Below are 26,176 nucleotides of genomic sequence, written 5' to 3'. Positions count from 1 at the left end.
CTAAAAGATTCCTACGCACAAGCGAATTATTGAAATAAAATTGAACCATGTGTTAGTCCCGAAATAACCTAGTTTGTGTCGAGTGGATGTTAAACCCCATTTCTCTCTCTCTCTCTCTGTCTCGATAAAGTTCTTAATGTGATTTAAAGTTTATGTGGATTCTTTTAGTGCTATTTTTGATTCTTTGATGTCTAAGCATAGAGAATTCCAGAGAAAAGGTGCTGCAAAGTGAAAAGATTGTTTCGTCTGTTGAAATTTGATAGCAGGAATAACTAATAATTATCTCTTCTGTTTACTCTTCTTCTAAAACTGTTGGGCTGAATTCTTGATTTTTCCAATCAAAATCATCTTGGCTTCGACTACACCTAAATAGCATGAATTACCTAGCCCCCAAGTTTTATTAAGGAAGGTACTTCATCTGCCATGCCAATAATTGAAGGGAGTCAGACCACTGTCCCCTTCTTCCCCGAACACTTGCTCACCAAATATTACATATTATTACATTTTTGGGCACCATAACAACATAACTTGTGCTTTTATTAATAAATAAAAGAAATGTGATTAGTTCTATAATATTTTATTATGCTTTATACAATATTAAACTACATTTATTATTTAAATTTTTGTACATTTTAATAGAATAATAGTAATTAAAACAAATATCGGTGGGTGAAATTTGAATTTGAAATGCATTTTATCAGATCTAGATATGTTAGATTCTCTAAAAAAAAACTGGAGTATGTATTGAATGAAAGACAATTGTAAACTTTAAAAGTTTTTGACAAAAATAAATGATAAAAAGTTGAGAAGAGGTGCATAGAAAAAGACAAATAGACAAATAAAATACCAGTATAAGAAATAAGTAAGGGCCAATAGGTTAAACATACATTATGCAAGATCTAAATCTGCCTATTGCAGGTCTTTCTTTAGGCCTTAAATGTTATCTAAATTATTAATTAGACATTAATTAACTTATCCAGACCATAATCAACTCTCAATGTCAACGCTAGCCTGCAATGTTTACTGGATTAAGATACCATTTGCTGCTCCACTTTCATTCTTGATTTAATCATGATATGGATAATGGAGACTATGTTTTTTATCGTACCGACTTTAGTAATGATGATCGAGGCAAGGCTGAAAATTCAATCGCTAAAATCTTGGTTCAGAGTGGATCAATTTTACTGAAATTTTCAGTAAATTCCCTTTACATTATCTAGTTTTTAACTATTATAGTGAGAACTGCCAGCTCTTTATCTAATCTCCCATAATGTATCTTTAAATATCATTTGTCCATCTAATATTGTTGTATTTCAGCCAATCAAAATGATGGTTGTGCTTTTTTCAAATACTTTATTTCGTAGATGAAGTAAAATCTAATATCAATATATTACCAATCAAAAGGATCCTTTCAATTTTCACATTATTCAAGATGACTGTGTCTTTCAACTACTTCATTTCGCAGATGAAATGAAATCTAATATCATTATATTTTAGCCAATCAAAATGATACTCTCATTTTCACTCAATCCAAGATGGTTGTGTTCTTTTAAATACTTTATTTCGGAGATGACGAGTGAAATTTACATCATTATATTTTGGCCAAGCAAAGTGCTATTGTAGCTAGTAACTGTTTTTCACCCAATTCAAGATGGCTGTGTTCTTTTAAATACTTCATTTTGGAGATGACGTGAAATCTAATATCATTATTCCAACCAATGAAAGTGATACCCTAGCTAGTACCTGTTTACGTCTTCCATATTTGTTTGTCTGTTTGTTTGTTTGTTAATATTATTGCCGATGAAGATGAAGTGTGTTTGTTTATTTATTTATTATAAAAAGGAAATGATGAACACAAGAATTAGAGAATAAAACGTAAACTGAGCTTGATGACCAGAATTTCCAGGGTTTTTCTTGGAATAAACTTCACCTATTGCGTTTTGTTTTGGAGGTTGAGGCTCATTGACTACCTCATATTTTGGTTTCGCCTCGTAAATGTCTTTTAGCTTAAAACTGCGATGAACCATACGATTGTTTAGCGGTTGTGGGGGTCGGAAATTATCAACAAGATTTTCTTGAACCCATTCTTCTCCCGTTTCTTCCTTTGGCTGACTATCTAGGTTAGTGACAACAGTAGGTTCTTCGGCAGTGCTGTGGGTGTCGGTCGGGGTTTCCAGTAAAGTTTCTGTATACTCTTTCATATTTTCTTCAGCTTGTTTGGCAATTTCCTCATCAACGCTTACTTTTGTCATATCAGGATCGCTAATAACATCCTTTGTTTCCTCGTGTGTGACGTCAGTCTGTGCCATGGCTGTCGGTTGATCTTGTGTAGCATCAGAACTTTTCAGTGCCAAGACAGTGGCGTCACTTTTACTGCCATGGGTATTGGTCATGTGACTGGATGTCACGTCAGTACTGGTAGCTTCCTGATTCTTTTGGTTGACTAGTGATGACATTAATTCGCCTTTTTGAACATTGTCGTGTTTGATTCCCATTTCATTAAGTACTGCCTCTGCGTTTTCTTCTGCCTGTCGTTCTACTCGACGCCTCATAGACCGTTTATGATGTTTTTTATGGTGTTTATGATGTCTGTGTTGTAGAACTCTTCTGAACTTCAACAACTGAAATGAAAAATCAACAAATTGAAGAGTTAGTAATTGTGTAACTTAATTACAATAAAGGGGTGGCCATTTTCATCAAGAGGGAGAGTAATATGGTATTTCTTTGTTTCAATAATTCATTTGCAAATCGTAGTCTTCGGCAGTGTGAGGAAACCGCAAGACCCAGAGAAAACCCATGATGCTACTTATGGGCATGTAAAAGCCTGGGATTGAAGATGCAATGAAAAGGGGTTTAACGTCCTACTGTTCTGCTCAAACTGCACTAATGAAGACAGGCTTACGCAATACAGTGTGCTATGAGGGAAATTTTGCTTGAAAAGCAAATTCCAACTGCCAAGGGATCTTTTAAGTACACGCCAACGTGTTTACTGGACCTCGTTTTGTCATGCCCTCCATGTTGCACCACTGACAAGGGGAAACCACTCCAGAAAACCTGATGAACTTTCTCGGCCAACACCGGGCAGGCTAGCATGCCAGCGTCTTACTTTAATTAGCGACCGTGGCTCCTTGACTCAATGATAGACCTTGTATCTAAAGAGATTCCCCGCTTGTATGTGACATGGAGTAGGGTCGTATGCCGAACCTTCTGGGCTTTCTCCGAGTCCTCCAGTATCCTTCCACTGCTAAAGATGCCTACGCCTAAAATTGAACCATATGTAAGTCCCGAATTGACCTAGCTTGTGTTGAGTGGACATGGAGTAGGGTCGTCTGTCAAACCTTGTGGGCTTTCTCCGAGTCCTCCAGTATCCTTCCACTGCTAAAGATGCCTACGCCTAAAATTGAACCATATGTTAGTCCTGTATTGACCTAGTTTGTATTGATTGGATGTTAAACCCCATTTCTCTCTCTGTCTTGTTAGACCACTCGGCTGTTTTCAAACTGTTTGCGTTGAAAGTTATTAACATCTATATTAAAACTACGCTTTCTGTCTCTCCTGCATTGACTTCATCGATATTGTTGTTTTAGCCATAAGAGCAGGAAAGAGACGTAATCAGAAAGTTTTTGAAATTACAACATTTTACTTACCTGTCCAAAAGATATTTTCTGTTTTTCGTGGAAGACGGTCCATGTAACTGTTTCAAAACACCCAGGTGTCGTTAGTGATCCGTTATAACGATAATATTTACTGATATCATTTGGTAATAAACTACGTAATGACAGTGGTTCAATCTCCAGTGAATTGCCTTCCTCTATGAATAATAAAATATAGAAAACAAATATTTAATGTTTTGGTTAAATTTCTGGTATGATCCCACTGCTGGTTTAGACTGTAGAGAGCCTTTCCCAGCAATTTACCTTTACCGTCCTGATCGATGTTTTTTATTTTTGATTGCTCTTTTTTTTTTGTTTTTGGGTGTGGATGTTCGAAATCAAACATCTGTTTCTTAGTCCCACTGCCGGTGTGGTGGACTGTATGGTTACACAGAGCCTGATCAATTTTTTTCATTTTTGATTGTTCCTTTCATTGCTCATTTTTTTCATTTTTGGGATGTGGATGTTCAAAATCAAACATCTGTAATTCTGCTAGCATTGAAAAGTGTGCTCGGTACAGAGCTTGAAATATTGAGAGGCAGGCACAGATGCACCCATGTACGAATGTTCATCTCTACATCTTGTAGATTCCTTAACCCTTTAAGCACTGGGCCTAATTCACAAAAACTTAAACTAAAATATTTTAAGGATCCTGCCTTTTCATTGGTTTGGGATTATACCGGTAATTCTTGTACAAATTTGAGCTCTGAGCCAATGAAAAGCCAGCATTCTTCAAATACTTTAGTTTACGTTTCTGTGAATAAAGTCCCAGGTCTCCTTAGACCTCCGAAGAGTGGTCATAAGTATAAGTACATGATGTACTGAAAAACTTTAATAACTTGTCGATCAATACCTGGATCTTTAACTTGTTGTAATGCGGCTATAATTGGTTCAAATGCTGGATTTACCTCTTCTTGTACCTGAAGTAAATTATAAATATTCATTTTAATACAAATGATTGTTGAATATCAAACATCTCTTTCCAGGGAGTCTGTCATTGAGTCAACTGGCATGGTTTCGATTCCCCGGTTGTACATGACAAGGAGTAGAGTCGCCTGTCCAACCTCGTGAGCTTTCTTCAGGTCCTCCAGTTTCCTCCCACTGCTAAAGAACCCTACGCACAAGCGAATTATTGAAATAAAATTAAACCATACGTTAGTCCCAAAATGACCTAGTATGTGTCGAGTGGACGTTAAACCCCATTTCCCTCTCTCTCCCCCTTTCAGGGAAAAAAAGAACACTTTCATTTGATTGTAATAAAAATCTCTGCTTAATGATCCAAACAAATCATTTTTTTGGCGCTTGTTTGAGTGATTTAAATGATATGAAATGCCCTTGTTGTGTGGTGTGAAAGAAATATCACCTCAACAGTCGTGTTTCTGATTTCTCTACATCAAACTTCAAACTACGATAGGTTAATTTACGTGCATTCTAACAACTGTACACGGGGAGGATGTCATATTTTTTGTCTTATGAGCACAATTTGTAATGACGCGATTCAATGAACGAGGCTAAACACATCCCATGGGAGAATACTACCGATGTAGACTGGAATAACCAGATGCCAAAGAATGCTACTCAGTTGAGACTCTTCGCATATTTTGCCAAACATATTATAGCTAATTAGAAATTACAGTAAAAACAGAAATGATTGAATGTTAATTAGTTTACAATCATATTACATTATTATATGCGTTGTGGCCCATTTGTGTCCATTTCAAGGTGACAAAGAATAGAGATTTAGCTCCTTTAATAGAACTATGAGGTAATAACAACTATATTGACTATTTTGATTAGCCTGAAAGGAATAAGCAAACCTAGTAGGCTATAGGCTAGGGTAGTAATGGTTAATAAGCTGATAGAATATGTTTTCTGGGTGGGATCCACTGATTCTGATTCCTGTGTATATGTCTGACTTTATTGGCAAGAGTTTCATACAGCTGCATAAACTTACCTCAAATAAAACACCTAAAACAGCGAGACCACCCTTTTCTACCACTGCCTCCGCAATATCATTAAATCTATCGCTGTTGTAGTTGACGATATGCATCTATAATAAAACAGTTGAAGTAGAAATAAAAACTTACGCTTCAGGAAAACAAAGACAGAAAAAAATGAAATGAGGTGGGGATCAAAACCCTACTTTTCTATACATCCTTCGCCTGTCCACCCTCGTAGGTTTTCTCCGGGTCCTCCGGTTTCCTACCTCTGCTAAAGACCCTTACGCACAAGCGAATTTTTGAAATAAAAATTAAACCATATTTCAGTCCCGAAATGACCTAGTTTGTGTCGAGTGGCTGTTAAACCCCATTTCTCTCTCTCTCTCTCATATTCCATTGCCTAAGGGTTGGGGCTGTGGGGGTTTTCAGGTGGACTGAATCATGAATTCTGTGATTGAGCTAAGTGGGTTTGATTGCATACATGTATATAACAAGGAGAAGGGTTGCCTGCCAACCCTAGTAAATATTTTCACCATATTCCAATAAAATTGAATAAAAACAAAAAAAAAACCCATCTTAATATTTACCTCTATAGGGTATGCAACACTATCTAATAAATGTTCAGAACCGACATGATCCTGACTACCCCAGTGAAAATGAAACTGGGATGTTTTATAGACGTTATTTAATCCACCATTTGTTACGTAGAAGTCACCAACAGTATCAACTTGAACTAAAATTATATAAAAAAAACCAAATTGTATAAATTCATGATTAAAATGAATGGTGACTATATAAAGTCTTAGAACAAAGATTCTACAATGGCCTCAGAACAAAAATTCTGCAGTAGCCACAGTACAATATTTTCTGTCCTGAAAAAAACACTTTTCTTTGATTTTACATGAATAAAGACCAAACAAGTTTGTATTTGTTATTTTATGCTAGATATAACAAACTTATCAATTAAAGGGAGATAACTGCAGAGTTTGTAGTTCGTCTTTTCCATCCAAATTGAAAGATCAGAGATATATTGTATCATTGATAAACATCAGTGGCGGACTGGCCAGGTTGTCAGCTTGCCCAATGGATAAAGATTATCATGATATTGATTGATAAATACAAATTTATTGATTGATAAAGATTATTCAGATATTGATGGATAAAGATTATCTTGATATTGATTGATAAAAATGATTAAGATATTGATTGATAAATATTATTCAGATATTGATTGACAGATATTGTTAATATATTGATTGATAAAGATTAGTAATATATTGATTAATAAAGATTATTCAGATATTGATCTTTATAAAATGTTAGAAGTGTGAAATACAGATTGTATATTAACTTACTAGCATGTCCGTTATTTTTAACATACATCCGTGATCCCGGTTTCGGAGGATCATACCAGATGGCAAAATCTTTTAGATCTGGATCAAACATGGTCATTTCTGGTTGTATATCAATCGGGGACTGTTCCTCCCCGGAACAAGCACTTGGAAATAATTCATGCCAACTATCCGGACCTGAAAGTTACAAATAAAATGAAATAGAAAATAGTTTTTAGTATTAAAAATGAAATAAAGCAGGGTTAACAGCCTACTGCACCAATCAGGGCAATGTGCTATGACAGAAATTATGCCGGGACAGGATTGAACTCCTGATTAGCTAGCCAGCTTTTACTCACTGAGTCACCATTTGATTGGTTGATTTGATTCTATAGCTACATGTGGGTTGATTCTATAGCTAAATGTGGGTTGATTTGATTCATTAGCTACATTTGCTATAATAGCTACACATGGGTTGATGCTATAGCCAAATGTGACTTGATTCTATAACTACATATGGATTGATTCTAATTTCTATAGCTACATGTGGATTGATTCTAATTTCTATAGCTACATGTGGATTGAAAAAATTGTCGACCATAAAAACAAGATATACATTGTCTGTAAATTTTACAGCACCCCTGAGAACACTTCCCGCCCCTCCCCCTCGTTGCTCTGAGCTAGTTACGGCCCTGGAGGAATATTGGTCTAAAAATGGTTTAATTTTGCTCAGTATTTACAAAGTTATTACAAATTGTGTGGAAATTATCTAGCATTGTTTAATTCCACACTTATATGTGACAAGGAGTAGGGTTGCCTGTCAAACCTTGTGAGTTTTCTCCGGGTCCTCCAGTTTCCTGCTACTGCTAAAGACCCTTTTGCGCAAGTGAATTATTGAAATAAGGTTGAACCATATGTTTGTCCCGAAATGGCATTGGTACTTTGATTCTGTATTCTTAATTAAATGTTATATAATTAAACTGAGTACATTTTGCATGAATTAAACCATGAGAATTTGAATATATTCCAAAAAATGCACATTGAAAAATAAAAAATATTTTTTTACTATTTGACATATGAATAATCTGGCTTAAAATGACATTATCTTTGTCTTGTTTATATAATTTTATTGCTTGTATATGTCATCTTTGATATGTATAATATATATAATATGTACCTTTGCTGGCCTACATTGAGATAAGTACTAATGTACCATATATAATGTATATAGCAGGGTTTCTGTTTCATAATATTTGCCGGTCATTATTTATACAACTTACCATATGCCTATCACAACTCTTTTATAACAGGGTAGGGAGCGGAAATGTTCTAACACATGCACTTTAGATCATAAGGTCTGTCATGGAGTCAAGTGGTGTGGCTTTGATTCCCCGCTTGTATATGACAAAGAGTAGGTTCATCTGTCCAAACTTGTAGTTTTTCTCCGGGTCCTCCCACTGATAAAGACCAATGCATGCATATGTTAGTCCCGAAATGACCTAGTTTGTGTCGAGTGGACGTTAAGCCCCATTTCTCTCTCTCTCTCTCCCCCGTTCCCTACCTGACCCTTGTCCAGCTCTGTTATTGGGGTTTTGAATATGAGACATATTTACCTGTAGGTCCGCTGTATCGCCATTGACCTGCTCTACTGGAACCTGGAAAAGAGAGAAAATTTAATTAAAAAATATTTTATTTGTTGATTAAAAAAAAAATACAGTTACAAATGAAAAAAGGGAACTCTTTCAATTGGCAACAAAGGCTCGCCTTCTGTCCGTATTGTAAAACCAAGCAATTAAATAATTTTGGCCATATATCGGTGGTAAAACCCACCAATACACAAATGGTATAGTCTTTATTGTGGTAGATTAAGTGAGAATTTAAAAAAGGAATGAAAAATTGAGGTTTTGGGTACACACAGGATCCTTGACAGTTTGAATTTCATGATGAGTCAAGGCCAAATATCATTCTACATGTGGTATATGCCTGTTTTCATTAGATGTGTTAGTGGAGAAAAGTAGGACCTTCAACTTGAACTCCATTTCCTTCATTATCTTTGTTAGTACTTCTGTAATAGTATATTTAAATGATGTGTGATTTGTTTTTAAAAAGGTTAGATAAGGAATTAATGAGGGTAGTGTAAGTTTATCAGATATTAAAAAAATAAATAGAGATCAAATCATTTATATTGCTATCATACATATTTTCAACAATTGCTATATGCATTCTTATCAATTTGATTGATATTTAAGGGTGTTGTACAGGCTATATATATGCACGTTATGTTTTTTGATTTATTTGAGGCATAGAGGGTTTGGATGACCGAATGGTTAGCGTGTGCAAGTTGCATCATGATCTGTCATTGAGTCAACTGGCGTGGTTTCGATTCCTCAGGTTGTACGTGACAAGGAGTAGGGTCGCCTGTCCAACCTTGTGTGTTTTCTCCGGTTTCCTCCAACTGCTAAAGACCCCTACGTGCAAGCAAATTAATGAAATAAAATTGGTCAAATGTAAACCCCATTTCTCTCTCTATTTGACTCTGAGGCAGACATATTGAGTTTAATGTTATTTTCATGCAAACTGCTTCATGTAGAATTAAAATGAAAAGATAAGATATTTTGAATGATAGCCGTGACAGAACCCTTATTAATGACATCTTATTAAGAAATTTAGATACAAATAACAGTATTTTTGGAAGATGGTCAATTTATGTATGCCCGCTTAAAAAAAAGTTTTCTGAAAGACAGATATATAGTGAACTGGGGTTTATAAGCTGGGTTAATTCCTTCGGTTGACAAAGTTAAGCTAGCTTAATAATCATTATTTTTAAACCAGCTTAAAGTTATAATTTCATATTTTCTAAGAAAGTCAAAACATAATTATTTCTATGTCTTTTGCTCAAAAGTTGTCAACTCACTATTATACGATCATAGGTTATCGTTCTCACACTTAAACATCTTCACACCGGAAATAATAACACAATTACCTCCCAATTACCTCCCTTGTTTTCCTATTCCCCACCATGGAATAGCTATCTTCAAACGTTTGAATTTGAAGTTGAAAATGATATTTTTGCCAATTTCTCAACTGGCAATAGTGAATTATAGGATTAATAGGATTATTCTTTAATAAGGTAGGACTGTTTATAGATGTCATCTATTTTAGGGCTTTATTTTAATACATTTTAAAAAAATAACTTAAAAATATGAAATGTTAACTTTAACTTAAGCATCTCTCCCTCCCCCAAAATATTAGCCGATTTATTAAAGCTGCTAGTTTTTAATCTCTTGCAAACTACAATATTGTTAAAAGTTCCAAAAATGGTTTTAATTCACAACATTTGGCATCAACTGCGGACAATATAAACAATCTAGCACCACCTATAAGTGTTGACTAAAATATTTGGGTGGATCTATTTTCAATACAATTGAAATTATCTACAAATGAAATTTTCATTTTCATTTCTTTTCTTAATTAAAGGTTAAATAATCAATTTTAGTACATTAAACTGTGGAAAACTTTATATTGTCAGAAAATCTCTGTGACGATCAGTGACTTTAAACCTAGATCAAAGCAGATTTAGTCAGATAAAAACGTCAAAAGACCATAAGTGTACATACATGTAGATCAGATCTCATATATGTGAAGATTTTTATAACATAATTGTCTCAATATATTAACCTGTGTAGTAATTTGACACTCCAATTATTTTGAGGGTTTTTACAAAGTCAAAAGTGTCACCTTCAATTGAACGCAAGGAGAAAGAAAGTATTCTCTGTTACCTTTTCTTGTTTTTCGGGATCTTAATAAATAAAAATCACTTGAATCACATGAGTTTTGTTCAAAATTTCTAAACTTAGAAATTTGGAGCTAAAAGCTTTTGAACAGCACAACCAAGCACTTTTGTTTTTTTGTCCTCTGCCTTTTAAAGAAAGTAGGGGACTATTAAAGTGGATCTGTCTGTCTGTCTGTCTGTCTGTCTGTCACACTCTTTGGGACACAATAACTTTTTTGAATAAGTCTGTTTCACGAAGATATAAGAAGGGCAATTTTTACAGAACAGAAAATCTATTTGGTGTTTCCTTAGCTGTATATGAAGACCAGGGTCCCAGTTCACAGACTTAAGTTAAGAGTTTACTGAAAATTGTTCGCCTTATTTTAACTAAAATATAGCCCCTTTTTGTTGTTTTAATGTATCAAATACATTAACACGAAACTATATGCAAAGTTTTGAGTTCCTGGATCAAAGATATTTCTCATAAACAGAGATTAAAAGTTGAGTAAATTCTTAACTGAAGTCCCAGTTCACAAAGTATTCTCAGACTTACGTTAAGAATTTGCTTCACCTTCAATCACTGTTTATGAGAAATATCTTTGCTCAAGAAACACAAATTAAAACTTTGCACATAGTTTCTTATTGAAATATTTGATACATTAAAACAATAAAAGTTTTATAAAGGGCTATATTTTAGTTAAGATAAGCTAGAGAACTTATTACATGTCAGTCAATTTATATGCCATGAAATTAGAATGTCAAATATAAACTTAAAACTCAATAAATGTAGTTATTATGTGTAAAAACAATTAAAATATTGGTAAAAATTGGTATAGAGCAAAAAGGTTCCTATAAACAGTTGAAAACTTATATTGTTTGAAAAAGATACGCTGGCTCGCTAGCCTGGAGGTCGGGTGTTCGACCCCTGCATTGGCTGAGAAAGTTCATCCAGATTTTCTGGCGTGGTTCCCCATTGTCAGTGATGCAGGACAGAGGACCTGACAAGGACAATGGTCTAGTTCTTCGGATGAGACAAAAAAAACGAGGTCCTGTGTATACATTGGAATGCACGTAAAAGATCCCTTGGCAGTTGGAATTCGATATAAGAGTAGGCGATAGTGCCGCTGCCCGGGAAATATTTCCCTCATAGCACACTGTATGGAGTATGCCCGTCTTTATTAGCCCAGCATAGGAACAGAACAGTAGGACGTTAAACCCCATTTCATTTCATTTCATTTCATTTGAAAAAGATATGTAGAATTTATCCTATGAATTGACCAGCACTTCTTCTGAAAATGACAAAACCGATCACAACTGGGCAGAAACTGAGAATAATAATCTAAAAGACTAAGACTTTTGTCTTAAGAAATAAATAAATGTTTTCGAAAACATATTCAGTATATTTTCTGATATTTACGTATTTGGGATTGCGATCATCAAGGAAAACTGTAATAGAATAAAACTACTTTAATAAAAACAAAGCTGTCAGTTTAAATGAAATATGACAGTAATATTGTTTTGGTGAAATATCATCTGCACGTAGAGAGAGGACATGAAGGTGACTTTTTAATTCTGACATAAAAATTTTTATTATAAAGAATACTCAGTAAAAACGTGACGTGGGCGTATGTTGTATGGTAGAACAAAGAATACTCTTTAGCACTTAAAAATACATTATGTAAGATTTAGATAAAGAGCTAGTCATTCTTGCTATAACAGTTTAAAAATAGATAATGCAAAATGAATAATTGTATATTGAAAATTTCATTCAAATTTCATTCTGAACGAAGGTATTAGCCTTTGAAGGGTTGACGATGTGTTGTGCATTGATTGTAACCACTGTACTGGTTGTTCGTAGCTTAGCCTCGCTTCTCCATTTTTAAATTAAATCATTAAATGGTTGAACCGTTTTTTTTTGTTTTGATTTTTTTTATAAACAATATTTTTATTCAGATTTGTATCAGAATAGGGATTGGAGAACTGACATAGCCTAATATCAAACACCTCTCCCTGTCAGATATAAATACATGTATTTACATTTTAGAAATAAATAATCAATGTTCAATCAACTACACAAGTGAGAATATAATTACAGTGAGTGTGTTATAGTTGTCTCTGAAATGTATATTTTAGAAATAAGCAGACAATGTACACGTGAAAATATAATTACAGTTGAGACAGCCGATGGCATCAAGAGTTGAGTAATGTCTCTAATCAATAGTTTATGTAACATTTAAAGGGCAATATTAGTAACAGAACACAGTTTTTATGGGAAACAATCACTGGTTTATTTTTAAAGCACAATGTTTTGACAAGTATCCTCTTATCGTTATAACCCCCAATTGAGCCAGACATCTATATTTGAGTCCTGTTGTCATTTAGATGTGGGTATTGTTCCTTTAACCAAATTACTGGTCATCTCACTTTACATAACATCGTGAGATTTTGTCCAAACTTTGACTTAGTTCAATCAATTGTTTACATAAAAGATTGTTGATGAATAGTAAAATATTCATGGTGAAATAATTATGATTGGAAATAAAACATGATCTATGTTAAAATTGCTGTAGAACTTTTTGATTTGGGTCAAGATAGAGGATCGAGTGGGCTGTCAGGGAGTCAAGTGCCTTGGTTTTGATTCCAAGCGTGTATGTGACAAGTATTAGAGTCTCCTGCCCAACCTCATAGTAGTAAGTGCAGGAGGACCGCACTACACGTAAAACAATAATCTACAAGATAAACCTGCGGACAAGACAGAAAATAGACATTGCACCAAATAAACAAACAAATATCAAATCAAGTGAATGGCTCCGGGGGCCAGCCGTAAGCGTCCACTGCGCTGTACAGTCCTGGGCCTGTAGTGACACAGACTTCACTCAAATTTGAAAACAATCGCAGGAATACAAAAATGGGATATCATCCAAGTGCATTGTTTTCCCCGTACACACAAGCGAATTATTGACCAGGAGGTCCTGTGTTCGATTCCTGTACTAACCGAGAAAGTACCCCAGTTGGTAGTGAAGGATAGGGAGTCTGGCCAGGAACAGTATCTAGACGTTTGGGACAAAAACTAAGGTCTTGTGTACATGTTGGTGTGCACATAAATGAATTGAAATAAAATGTAGTTTAAAGTCCTACTGTTCTTCTCTGATCAGCTAATGAAGACGGGCATACACCATACACTGTGCTATGATGGAAATTTTGTATTGACAGTGCCGCCAGCGCTACAGCCTACTCTTATATCGAATTCCAACTGCCATGGGATCTTTTATATGCACACCAATCTGTACACGGGACCACAGTTTTTCGTCCTTGTCAGGCTCTCCATTCTGCACCACAGACAAGGGGAAACCATGCTCGAAAATCCCAATGAACTAGTTAGAGTCTTACTCACTTAGCCACCATGGCTCTCGGTGTGCACATAAGAGAACCAGTTGGAATTCTACGTAAGAGTAGGCGTAGTGCCACTGTCCAGGTAAAAATCCCCTTAATAGCACACTGCATGCAGAAAAGTAGAATGTTAAACCCCATTTAATTTATTTTCCATCGTAAATAAAAAAAACCACATGAAATAAACTCAATATATGTTTGATTTTTCATTTTATCTTTTTATAACAAGCTACATGTTCGAACAATATCTGTTGTTGAATTTGCTGAAATTTCTGGTTAGTCACACTGAAGATCAAAAATAAAAATGTGAAATTACCTGTCTACTATTATTATTCTGTTTAATTGCACAAATGAAAACTGTGAGTTTCATGTCACGTAGTTGTCATCTATGGAAATTTTCCTGTAATCAACTCATGATGTTGTATTCCAGAGATAAAAGTCAGAACAATGAACTAACAATTTTTTTTTCATGGGTTTGGGTATATAATTTAAAGGTAGATTGGGAGTTTAAGTGTGCGGAATTGGGATGAGAGAGGAGGGAGACTAAATACTGTAGTTTGCTATATCTGACAAGGGAAAACCATGTTGGAAAATTCCGAGGAACTCTTCCGTCAACACCTGGATGGAACCCAGAAGCTCCCGTATACCATGTTCCTGAAGCAACGACCACGAGTTTTACAACATCGAGCTAGACATTGGTCTGCATTTCCCGAACTTGTAGCTACGTTATCTAGAGGTTGTGACACAAACGCACTCAAATCAAGCATAGCAACCTCCATGGACACCTTGACATTGAACGAACCTTGAACTTTGCAGCTCGATTATCACAGGTAGACATTTTAGCTGGAAAGCGCGAGCTGGGTCAGTAGCCAGTCGAACTTAGTGCCGAAATATGCAGGGTATTACGTGAAGGGCTTGTTAGATGTACAGAGTGAGATCAAGCTTTCTATTGAAGATGCCTTAGTACTGGAACTTATTTGAAACAAAAGTTTACCTGAATGCCAGACTATATAAATTACATTTTGACCTTTTATAAGAAGGTAATCATTCCATTTAGCATTGAGCCTAGATTTACATAACCAACCAAAGATTTCAGATAATTCTTGTTAAAGGCTATATCTACAACTAGATCTAATCTTACAGATTTCAGATAAAAGGAAAACTACAATTGGTGTACATCTATTCCTAAAACTTAAAAGAAATATGGTAAATAAACTGAACGATTTGAGTGTCAGTGTGAAAAGCTATAACCTTAGGGCTTGGACTATTATAAAGTCCATGCCATAACAGACAAACCATCTCTCTCTCTTTTTTTCTCTAATTCTATACTGATTTTATTTGTTAAACAGAAAGGTTCCTGAGTGTATAGGTCAATTAACTTGTGTTCCATGAATTACAACAAATTAAGTGAACCAGAAAATAATTTTCTTATTTTACATCAGAATCAGAAGCTTTGATCAGAATTAAAAAAAAAAATAATTAAACTCTCTCTCTCAATCGACTGGAGTAAATAAATATATACGATCTTTTAACCATGTTCCATATTTCATAGAATGTAAATGTAGACAAGACATTCTTTTTTAAGCTCAAAATTGTGACAGATTTCTGCTGTGGTGATATTATCTCTTGCATGACACATCAAACTACAGATTAAAATGTCTTAATTTGAATATACAAACAAACTATTGTTTATCGATGTGCTCTGCATTAACCAGGCTAATCTGGAAGGAGAATACTAAATTAAATTGGAATTGATACCAGATATTTTAGAAAGATTACGTCTCTTGCTTGAATTTAACAGAGCCATGAACCTGTTCACATTACGGTACAATTAATTTTTTTTGTAGTGTAAACGGGTCAGACATAAGTGTGACGTACTGAGTACCGTGCCAATTTGACCCACTAAAGTGAGGTGTCGCAGCATGGTGCCAAACACGGCACGGTTAAATTTTTGTTATCTGGTCTGAGAAAGGCACGCTTATTGTGGCCAAGTGTAAACGGGGCTATAGTTTAATGGTGCCAAGAGAACTCCAGCTTTAATTGTGAAAAGGGGTTGCTGTGGCTAAATTTTCTGCTATTGAAAGATTAGGTTTATCCTGTCTTGAGTCGGGGGATCACGTGGCTAAGTGGATAAGCCGCTGGCTCGCTAGCCTGGAGGTCGGGTGTTCGATCCCTGCATTGGCCGAGAAAGTTCATCCAGATTTTCCGGCGTGATTCCCCCTTGTCAGTGATGCAGGACGGAGGGCCTGACAGAGACAGCTGTCTAGTCCTTCAGATGAGACGAAAAATCGAGGTCCCGTGTATACATTGGAATGCACGTAAAAGATCCCTTGGCAGTTGGAATTCGATATAAGAGTAGGCGATAGTGCCGCTGCCCGGGCAAAATTTCCCTCATTGCACACTGCATGGCGTATGCCCGTCTTCATTAGCCCAGTATAGGAGCAGAACAGTAGGACGTTAAACCCCATTTCATTTCATTTTCTGTCTTGAGTCATAGTTTCAGAAACTGAAAGAAGAACACATTAATCACCTGCAGTTTACTACTCTTGTATATGATTCAATTGAATTCATAAAAATCGTTTCTTAGTTTCCTTGAAGATATGAGTCAATCATAAATATTTTTTATGCATGGTGAGGATTAACTGATATGGCATGCTATAACAAACTAGATTATGATAAATCTGTATGGACAGATGGTAAAGATAACCGTGAAGTTATTACATTCCTGTTTCAGTTAATTATTGTTTAAGATTTATTTCCAATTTAAATGGATGCTGGGTGTCTTTGATAGTTTGTTTCCAGTTTGAATGGATGTTGGTTGTCTTTGATTCCGATGAAATATAGTTTTTATTTGATGTGTTATTTAAATCTAATAATCAAGAAATCAAGAATATTACAATGTAAGCCATCAGAGATCTTTTACCTACATGTGATTGAGTTTTTACCAAAGTACATGTCATCACTGTTTTAAATTTACCTCTTATGTCATAGTGTTTGACCGGAACTGTGGGTAATCCACTAATAAATTCAATGCTGATTGGTTAATCAAATGTCTGACATCATAGGTCAAAAGTCGGTCTTTTGACCCCTGACGTGACCTAATGTTATAACTTGTCAGATCTTCATGTAGTGTAAGCCATCGAAAGTACAAAAAAACCAAACGAAATATAAATCTGTATTTTAATCAGATTGCATTCATTATAATCCCCTTGACTCTACTCCCCTTCACTCTACCTCACTCTTCCTCCCTTCATTCTACACCCCTTTAATTCTAAAGAGATTAATTCGCTCTTATATCCTTTTGTTATAATCCCCTTGACTCTACCTCCCTCATTCTACCTCCCTTCATTCTAGCCCCGCTTCGTTCTACTTCACTCAAAGTACCTTCCCTCTACGCCCTGTAATTCATTCTACCTTCCTTCATTCTTCTTCCCTGACTTATCTACATCTAATCTACTTATTTTATAATACCAGCTGGACAAACTGATAAAAATCAATGTGGAATGTCAAATAGTCATCAAACCTTCACAATTAGCTAGATAACGACAGATAAGATAATAGAAAATGCCGTTCAATACTTAATAACACACTACTTTTCTACTTCAAGGTTTTCTAAGCAGAAGTCAAATCCAGATTGCCATATAAATGAGTTTCTGACTTTTTTTTGCAACTACATGTATATACAACACCAGTTACATAGATAACATTTAGCATTGTATAACTTGTTAATTTTTAAAAAATGTAAAATTTATTATCATCAGATGATGAATGCTTTCTGAAGTACATTCTTTTGGGCCCCTCCCCCCACCCCCACCCCCACCAAAATGGATGAAAGAGAAATCAAGTTTATTTGCCACTCAACACGAACTAGGTCATTTTGGGATACCTTTATTCTAATGATTTGCATGTAGGAATGGTATATTGGAGTAGAATGGAACGATACCACTGGGGATTTGGAAGATGGGTACGTGCATGCCTTGGTTTATCATCCCATCCAAAGGACTAGGCTTCACAATTAATAAAAAAATGATTGGGCCAGGGATTCAGGCTATATGGATCATCCTTGCTGTTTTAATGAGTAAGGCCAAAACAATTTAATTTTTAGTTCTCCAGGGTCTTTAACAATAAATAACTCACTTAATTCTTGTATGCAATGTGTTGTTATAATTTCAAAACTTATATATTTGGAACTTAAAGCTTTTGCGAAGAGTAACTATAGTACTTTTTGTTTTTTGATTAGTATTCTCCTGAAGAAATTGCAGGCAGAATTTTTAATTGGGATGTTCCTGCAAAACAGAAATTCAAATTAGTGTGGCCTAAAGCATCAACATGATATAAATCAACTATAAAACATTGGCTCCATAAATAGGATTGGTCATCTTGGTCATGATGTTTATTAGCCTAACAATAAAGTTGAATTGTTTGTTGTATCCTGAGATGTCAGACAGTTAACAATCAGTCATATCATAAATCATCATTCATCAAGTTGACTGTCAACCTATCCGTCTATCTGACTGACTGTTGGTGTCTACCAGCATAGTGAGGATCTGGTGATGAATCTATTTATTTTTACCTGCTCAAAGGTTAATTACATTATATGTAAAGGTGTAATATGTGAAAACTACAATGGGATGTTTTTATCTTTTACAAGAAAGGAAGAGGGTCTAAATTATTCATCAACACAATATTATGGTAATTTTCAGACAAATCTATATATGGTAATTTAGAGATGTAATACCTAATTTTTGTGTCCCTTCCGATTGACTAGTTACACTTGCCCCTATCTCCAAGAAGCCACACACCCTCATGAACATAAGCGTGTTATTCTCTACTACTTGACAATTGCACGCTGCCCCAGGCATGTGGTGTAACCGTGACAGATTTTTCTAGTTACATTAATGTTTCAATATCAATGAATCATTAGCTTTGTGGATAGGACGCTCTCTCTCTATCTCTCTCTCACACAGTTATGTAAACTACTAATGAACCAAATTGAATTATACAGTTGTAAAAATGATCAATATTCAATATTGAATAATGTCAATAAAAAATTTATATTTTTATTTTATCAGTGAAATACATGACTTACAACCATTACAATTATGTAAATTCTCATTAATCATTCTTCAGTGATGTTCAATTTTACGTTAGATCAATAACAGTACTTTTAGAATTTACCTGTAATAAACGATGTGTTCAAGAGGTTGTTTTATTTTTTCCTGTGCGTAAACTAGAATATATTTAAAACGAGCACATGGTTGTGTTTACCCAGTGGTTGTTACACGAGACAAAGTTCAGGTGAAATACAAACTTTACACAGGTAATACACCTTGTCAGAATTCATCAACTCCTCCTACAACATTATACTAGAAGGAGATTACTTGAAATATCATCCCCTTGTAAAATACCTGAAGCTAATAATTATTTATTTTAAAAGATCATTTTTCTTGAAATTTATGATCATCCACACATATGCAATAGCAATCCATTAAAAAAAAAAATTTTTTATAATATCATTAACTTGTCCAAGAGCATTTTATTTTTAAGTTAATATATATGTCCATGAGGTTTTTATCCCCCAAGTCCAATACTTATTTCTAAAAGTTATTTTCTTGAAATATTATGTGTGCTCTGCTTTTGTCCCACTGCTAAAAACTCCTATATGCAAGCAAATCATTGAAATAAAAATTTAACATATGCAAGATGTATTACAATTCCCAATTTCACTTGTCGTATATGCTAAACCTATTAATCAAAAGGTTGTCAATTCTTGTATTTATATTCACTTTAAAATAAAATGGAAATTTTAAATCCTGTTTTTCTGTACCCTTGGGGCTAATGAAGACAGTAGTCACTTTGAAACAAACATACTAAAATGACAACATAATAATAAGAAGCAAAAATACAGGTCGAAGGGCTGAGTTTTCAAGAATGATCATCCCCAGGCAGTTATAAATTATGGGTCACCACTTTCCGTTATTCATAAAATTACGACATATAGATACTTGAATAAGATTTAAAGGCAAGGGATGATATATAGTCGATCGGATGGGACGAAAAACAAAGGTCCTGTTTACTGATTGACAGTTGTGATCTGAAAATAAGGGTAGGTCATAGCGCCGCTGTCGGGGCCAAATGTCCCTTATAACACACTGCATGGCATATGCCCATTTTCCTTAGCCCAGTCAGAGTAGAAAAGTAGGACGTTAAACCTCATTTCATTTCATTTCATTTCACTACATTTGAATCTGTGTTATGAATCATTGTCGCTATACGCATAAATTATAAAATTATTAACGTTTTCCAGAGTGCCATCTTTCTATCGTGATGTCATTGTGCAGGTTTATGTATTTGTTCAATGTCACTCTCGTAAACCACACATCAAACGAAAGATAAAGTAACTTTTGTTATCTCCAGTGTTTTCTCTTTAAATTTTTTAACTCCGTTGTCGTAAGATTTCATGACTGATTGCTCATGAATTTTTTTTTTACCAAACGACATTCCTCGACTATATTAAAAATACATGAACTTGTTTCCCTTATATGATTGAATATAACATGTGACAAATTATATGGAATACAAGTTGCTTAAAGTTTATTTCTGGCGACCTCTTGACGGGACGTTCTGCCGTTTTATCAATTACTTAAAAGTTTATTTCTGGCGACATTTTGACGAGGGTTCTCTCGTCTTATCCATAAATTGTATTCTATATGATTGTGTTGTGTTATGCTCATTCAGTTTCTGCAGATCGGAGGACCTGACAAAGACAACTGTCTAGTCGTTCGGATGGGATGAAAAACCAAGGACCCATGTATACATTGGCATGCACGTTAAAGATCCTTTGGTAGTTGGAATTCGATATAAGGGAAGACCATAGTGCCACTGCCTGGCAAAATTTCCCTCATAGCACACTGTATGGCATATGCCCGTCTTCATTAGCTCAATAGGAGCAAAACAGTAGGACGTTAAACCCCATTTCATTCAGTTTCTAATATAAATGCCACTTAAATAACTTCATAAAATATAGCGTGAGTAGAGATCTGTTCATGTATTATTTGCAGATTGTATTATCTAATCAAAAGCCAGCGTAAAGTCACTCAGCTTTTGGATTAAATGGAAATAATGATGTTTCTGGTGAAATTAAATCTCCTGAAATTGTACTGCAAAAATATCATTGATGTTCATAAAAAATCTTAGCATGTCGATCATTTCTGATATAAATTATGGCCATTTGAAGTTTACATTGGTTTCTGCTGATTTCACATCTTTGTGTGGTGTCTTAGATAAATATAGTTATATCCTTTCCATACAAGTCACCTAATTTCTGATGAAAGATTATTTTTGACTTAAATGTGATTTTAAAATTACATAATAACAGCATCGATACATTTAAAAAATAGAACATATTTTTAACTTTTGAAACATGTATGTGAACAATGTTTAGTCAATTGGGGACTGATATGAATATTCATATTCATTACTGATATTATTCTATAAATAGAATGATACACTTTTAATAAGGCACTGATATAAATATGAATATTCATGTTTGTAATAGTTTGATATTTTTATTATTCTGTAAATAAAATGATGTCTCTGATATAAATATGAATATTCAATAGTGATATTATTCTGTGAATAAAATGATGTCTCTGATATAAATATGAATATTTGTTAATGATATAATCCTATAAATAGAATAGGTAAGGGTTAGGGGATGGGGTAACTATTTGCTTTCTTTAATAAGAATGAGTGTAAATAAAAGAACCGATATTTGTACTTGCATACAGGATGTATGTGTTTAAGGTGTGCCAGTCTTCAGAGTTACACGTTGGTTATAAATAAATACACATCGTTGGTTGTACCTAGGGCCTACATTTTATTTAATGATTCATTACATAAGATTTAGATAAAAAGCTAGCCAGTCTTGCTATAATAGTTCAAAATAGATACTGGTAATGAAAAATGAATATTACATTATTCTGAGCGAAATTATGAATGTTTATAATTTTGACCAAAAAATAGCATAAATGGTCTCAAATGTCAGGTACTGTTGATATGATTATTAATATAGTTTTGATTTTCCGTTTTAACGTTTAACGAAGATATGGCAGATATTTTCAAATTACTCAGCCATCTGTTAGTCTAGAGGGTTGATTTTGAATAATTGTCTAAATGATAATTTATTTAAACAAGCATTATTCAAGAGTTAAATTGCAGGACTTTCTTTAAGCATTAAATGTTATATAAATTATATATTAGACTTTAATTAACTTACCAAGACTATATTCAACTCTTGATGCCATCAGATGGCTGTGATATTAAGTTGATTTAAATAATTTTTGCTGTTGATGCGGTTACCGTAAACATGGATAATCAAGACTTTGTTTATTATCATAACAACAGTACCAATAAGTGAATAACAATTGAGACTACAGAGTGAAGTAATTCCACTGAAATTTTCAACATATTCCCTTTTCATTATCTATTTTTTTAACTATTCTAGCGAGAACTGTCAACTCTTCTTTTCTTACCTAATGCCCCTTTAAGATTTGAAGCCAGGAAATAGACCTGTTATAGGCAGATTCAGGTCCTTGGTAATGTATCTATAACTGGGATTTGTATATGAGAGAGAGAAATGGGGTTTAATGTCCACTCGACACAAACCAGGTCATTTCAGACTAACATATGGTTCAATTTTTTTTTTTTTAATAATTCGCTTGCACATAGGGGTCTTTAGCAGTGGGAGGAAACCGGAGTACCTGGAGAAAACCCACGAGGTTGGACGGCGACCCTACTCCTTGTCATGTACAACCGGGGGGATTCGAAATCACGCCAGTTGACTCAATGACAGGCCTTATGATACAGTTCGGCCATCCCCCCTCCCCCCCGTAAAAGTATATGAAGTTAAACAACTCAAATATCATTTCATTTATTTTATTTATACTGCTTAATTTGATGAGATTTAATCAGGTGTACAAGACACATACGCAGAAATTATAACTAGTAGTCACTGACTACAGGATTAATCTGGGCTTTCTGTGATAAATGATAGTTTATGACAGCAGGAAAAGACATGAATTAAATTGTTATATACCACATGATTGATGACTCGTTAGTCTGGGGGTAAAGACAACAGGATGGTAGTAACTCAGACAAATAATCCACTTTATATTCTCTTGTCGTATTTCATGGGCAGTCTTCATATGCCCAGTAATTTTGTATTTTATTGGACATATTGGACATCAATTTTAAAACTACTGGGGTGTTGGGTGGTCTAGTGGTTTAACACGTGCAAATGAAATCGCTTGTATGTGACAAGTTGTAGGATTGTATGTCCAGTCTGGTGAGTTTTCTCACGGTCCTCTGGTTTCCTCCCACTGTTAAAGAACTCTACACGAATGCAAATTATTGAAATAAAATTAAACTATATGTTAGTCCCCAAATGACCTAGTTCACATTGAATGGCAGATAAACTATTGTCCCATGTAATGGTCAAAGTTAGATAAATAAGTTTTATAACAAACTGAGTAACGATTTGCAGGACATGGATGTTATTCTATTAAACTGTTCTGCCCCTTTTCCCCTTTCTCCTGGTTGCGGGTGCTGTACAAATGTCTTCTGCTGCTGTAGACATCTATGCACAAGCGAATGAATGATATAAAGTTTCACCCTATGTTAGTCCCATACTAATCTAGTTTGTGTTACTGTCCCACCCCTCTCTCTCTCTCTCTCTCTCTCTCTCTCTCTTATTTAATGTCCATGTTGGCTTTAAAGCTGCATGAGTGCCTCACAGATTCTAATGTGTCAGATTTTTGTCTTTCAAAATCGGCAGAGAGGTGAATAAATTTAGGTTAATAGGTGTATGTTGGTCAGCCATAAGAATCTATAGCATTTTATATTCTAATATTTTTTAGACCGAACCAAATATGTTGGTCAGCCATAATAATCTATAGCATTATTTTTTATTGTGTTCTGATATTTTTTAGTCCGAACCAAATATGTTGGTCAGCCATAATAATCGAATATCATTATTTATTGTGTTCTGATAGTTTTTAGACCAAACCAAATAATAAAACCCCTTGTTCACTTTACTATAGACTGGATTAAATCATAAAATACAATTCACGGTCATGTTGAATTATTTATGAACCTTGAATTAGGAGAATAGCTAATTTTATATGTAGGCCAACTTATGAATCTGTATAATCTTTGCTGGGAGTTTTGGGGTTTCTGTTGCTGTCCTCAATTTTAATCTAAGAATGTAACAGGGCTAATGAGGACAGGTATATGCCATGTAGTGTTCTATGAGAAATATATCTGCCTACTATTTATCAAATTCTTTTTACATGCTCACAAATTCTCATATGAATACCGGTAGACACTTTTCCCCACCCGACCCTCAATCCTGCTTCAATGACAACTGGAAACCACTCTGGAAAACTCAGATGAACTTCTGTGGCCAGCACCAGGATCGAACGCTGGATCTCCTGATTAGTGAGCCAGCGTGTGGCTTCCTAAGAATGTGTACCTTATGGTTAACGTTACCAGATTATTGACAGTAGAAATAGGGACATTCATTTACTGCCATTTATTGGCTTTCTGCTCTGTACTTTATTCAATAAAGGCCCGTTTTAAAAAATTATGTTCAAATACTGAACAGTAAAGTAACCAAACAGTATTTTACTCAAAATAAAGATTAAATTCTAAAAATAAATTCTCCAGGAATTCCTATTATATTTTTTTTTATTTCTTTGAAAAAAAATAAATAAAATTAAAACAAAAAATTTCTTGGTTGCTTTTTTCTGAACATTTGTTAGTCCAAAATTTATAAGTTTTGAAATTTTAAACAAAATATTGTTTATGTGACTAGAATGGCTAGTTTGTTATCAAGATCCTGAAGATCAAAAAATGAAATTGCTTTTGACTATATTAGATCGGAAATGTTAGTTGGATGAATCAGTTAATTCTATTTTATCTTTGAATTAGATATTCAAAATTTTCATTTTGAAAGAATGAAATTAAATTAGATTTATCTGGTACATATTAATATTAAGACTAAGATATAGATATACCTGTGTATTGTGTTACATGTATACCTGGGATCTCAGGTGAAATTCAATAGTGACAGAGAGGTATTGTGAATGAATGAAATGGGGTTTAATGCCCTGCTCCTATAATGATGTATTTCCTTTTTTTTCGGAAAAAGTAATTGAATAGTAATAAAAGAAATGTTATTACCAGTAGTATGTATTGTATAGATTTTACTCAGGTAAAAAAAACCAGCTAGATTTTCAAATAAAAATATATTTTCGGCAATTCGTAACAATGATTGCATATAATATTAATAAAAATCCAATGTTTTTCAGAAAATATATATTTTCAACAAGTCTTAACGATAAATACAAGAATCCAATATTTTGGAGAAAAACATATTAATTATAAGATATTTTCAGAAATCCTGTTTGAACAGGTATTATAAAATAAGGAGATTTCAGCAAAGTGAATACAGGTAAATGTAATAATAAATTTTCATTATTAAAAAGAAACCAAATAAAATTCCAATATAAGAATCGTATTTAGATAAAATTAATAATAAAAAAAAAATTGTGTTTTTTTTTTTCATCAGTAAATTATCAGACTTACCTATAAATGTACATATCAATAATAATCCACTGAGATAAGGCGTCATGTTGCAGTTTAATGTAAGACAACGAGATTCTATACAGGTGAAAATAGGTGAATTTGACTTGTCAGGTGCAAAACACCAACTATACTGTCTTCTACTTGTCACAGCTACACACCTACATATAATTTTCCCTGAGGTTATAGTTCACAGGTTAAAGTTGAGAGGTCACTTAGGTAATATGCTTTAACTGTTGGATTCTTGTTGCAGGGAATTAGCCCTTCGGTTTACTCATTTAGTCTCCATTAACAAGACATATTTTTTATGATGTTCAGTGACTATTAAGGACTGGGTGATAATCAAGGAAATGAGAATTTGTTTTTCAGAAACAAACAGAACTTAGTTTATTTACTTGAGGTCGTAGTTCACAAGTGAGAGGTCATACAGGTATGTTTCTACCTGAA

The 26,176-nt window shown here is 34.2% G+C and overlaps 1 protein-coding gene across 1 annotated transcript; it reads right to left on the bottom strand.

Annotated features, from left to right (window-relative positions):
- Window positions 1-670: 670 nt before the first annotated feature.
- Window positions 671-25,895, bottom strand: LOC126815855 (carbonic anhydrase 6). Its single transcript, XM_050541849.2, has 8 exons — window positions 25,733-25,895; window positions 8,538-8,579; window positions 6,949-7,122; window positions 6,181-6,326; window positions 5,608-5,703; window positions 4,507-4,573; window positions 3,648-3,811; window positions 671-2,621 (listed from the first exon to the last, which is right to left on the bottom strand). Exons 1-8 carry the CDS (start codon window positions 25,776-25,778, stop codon window positions 1,833-1,835), a joined length of 1,524 nt encoding a protein of 507 aa, XP_050397806.1. The 5' UTR covers window positions 25,779-25,895; the 3' UTR covers window positions 671-1,832.
- Window positions 25,896-26,176: the final 281 nt, after the last annotated feature.

Source organism: Patella vulgata, chromosome 3, assembly GCF_932274485.2.
Source record: "Patella vulgata chromosome 3, xgPatVulg1.2, whole genome shotgun sequence".
NCBI lineage: Eukaryota > Metazoa > Mollusca > Gastropoda > Patellidae > Patella > Patella vulgata.
The sequence above is the reverse complement of the archived record's forward strand: the minus strand, read 5'-3'. Positions and strand labels throughout refer to the sequence as shown.

Excerpts from the sequence above, each read along its gene's own strand:
- LOC126815855 (XM_050541849.2), bottom strand. The coding sequence starts at position 25,778 with ATGACGCCTTATCTCAGTGGATTATTATTGATATGTACATTTATAG. Across the intron at positions 8,580-25,732 it reads ATTGATATGTACATTTATAG|GTTCCAGTAGAGCAGGTCAA; the intron begins GTAAGTCTGATA and ends TCTCTTTTCCAG. Across the intron at positions 6,327-6,948 it reads TAAAAATAACGGACATGCTA|TTCAAGTTGATACTGTTGGT; the intron begins GTAAGTTAATAT and ends ATATAATTTTAG.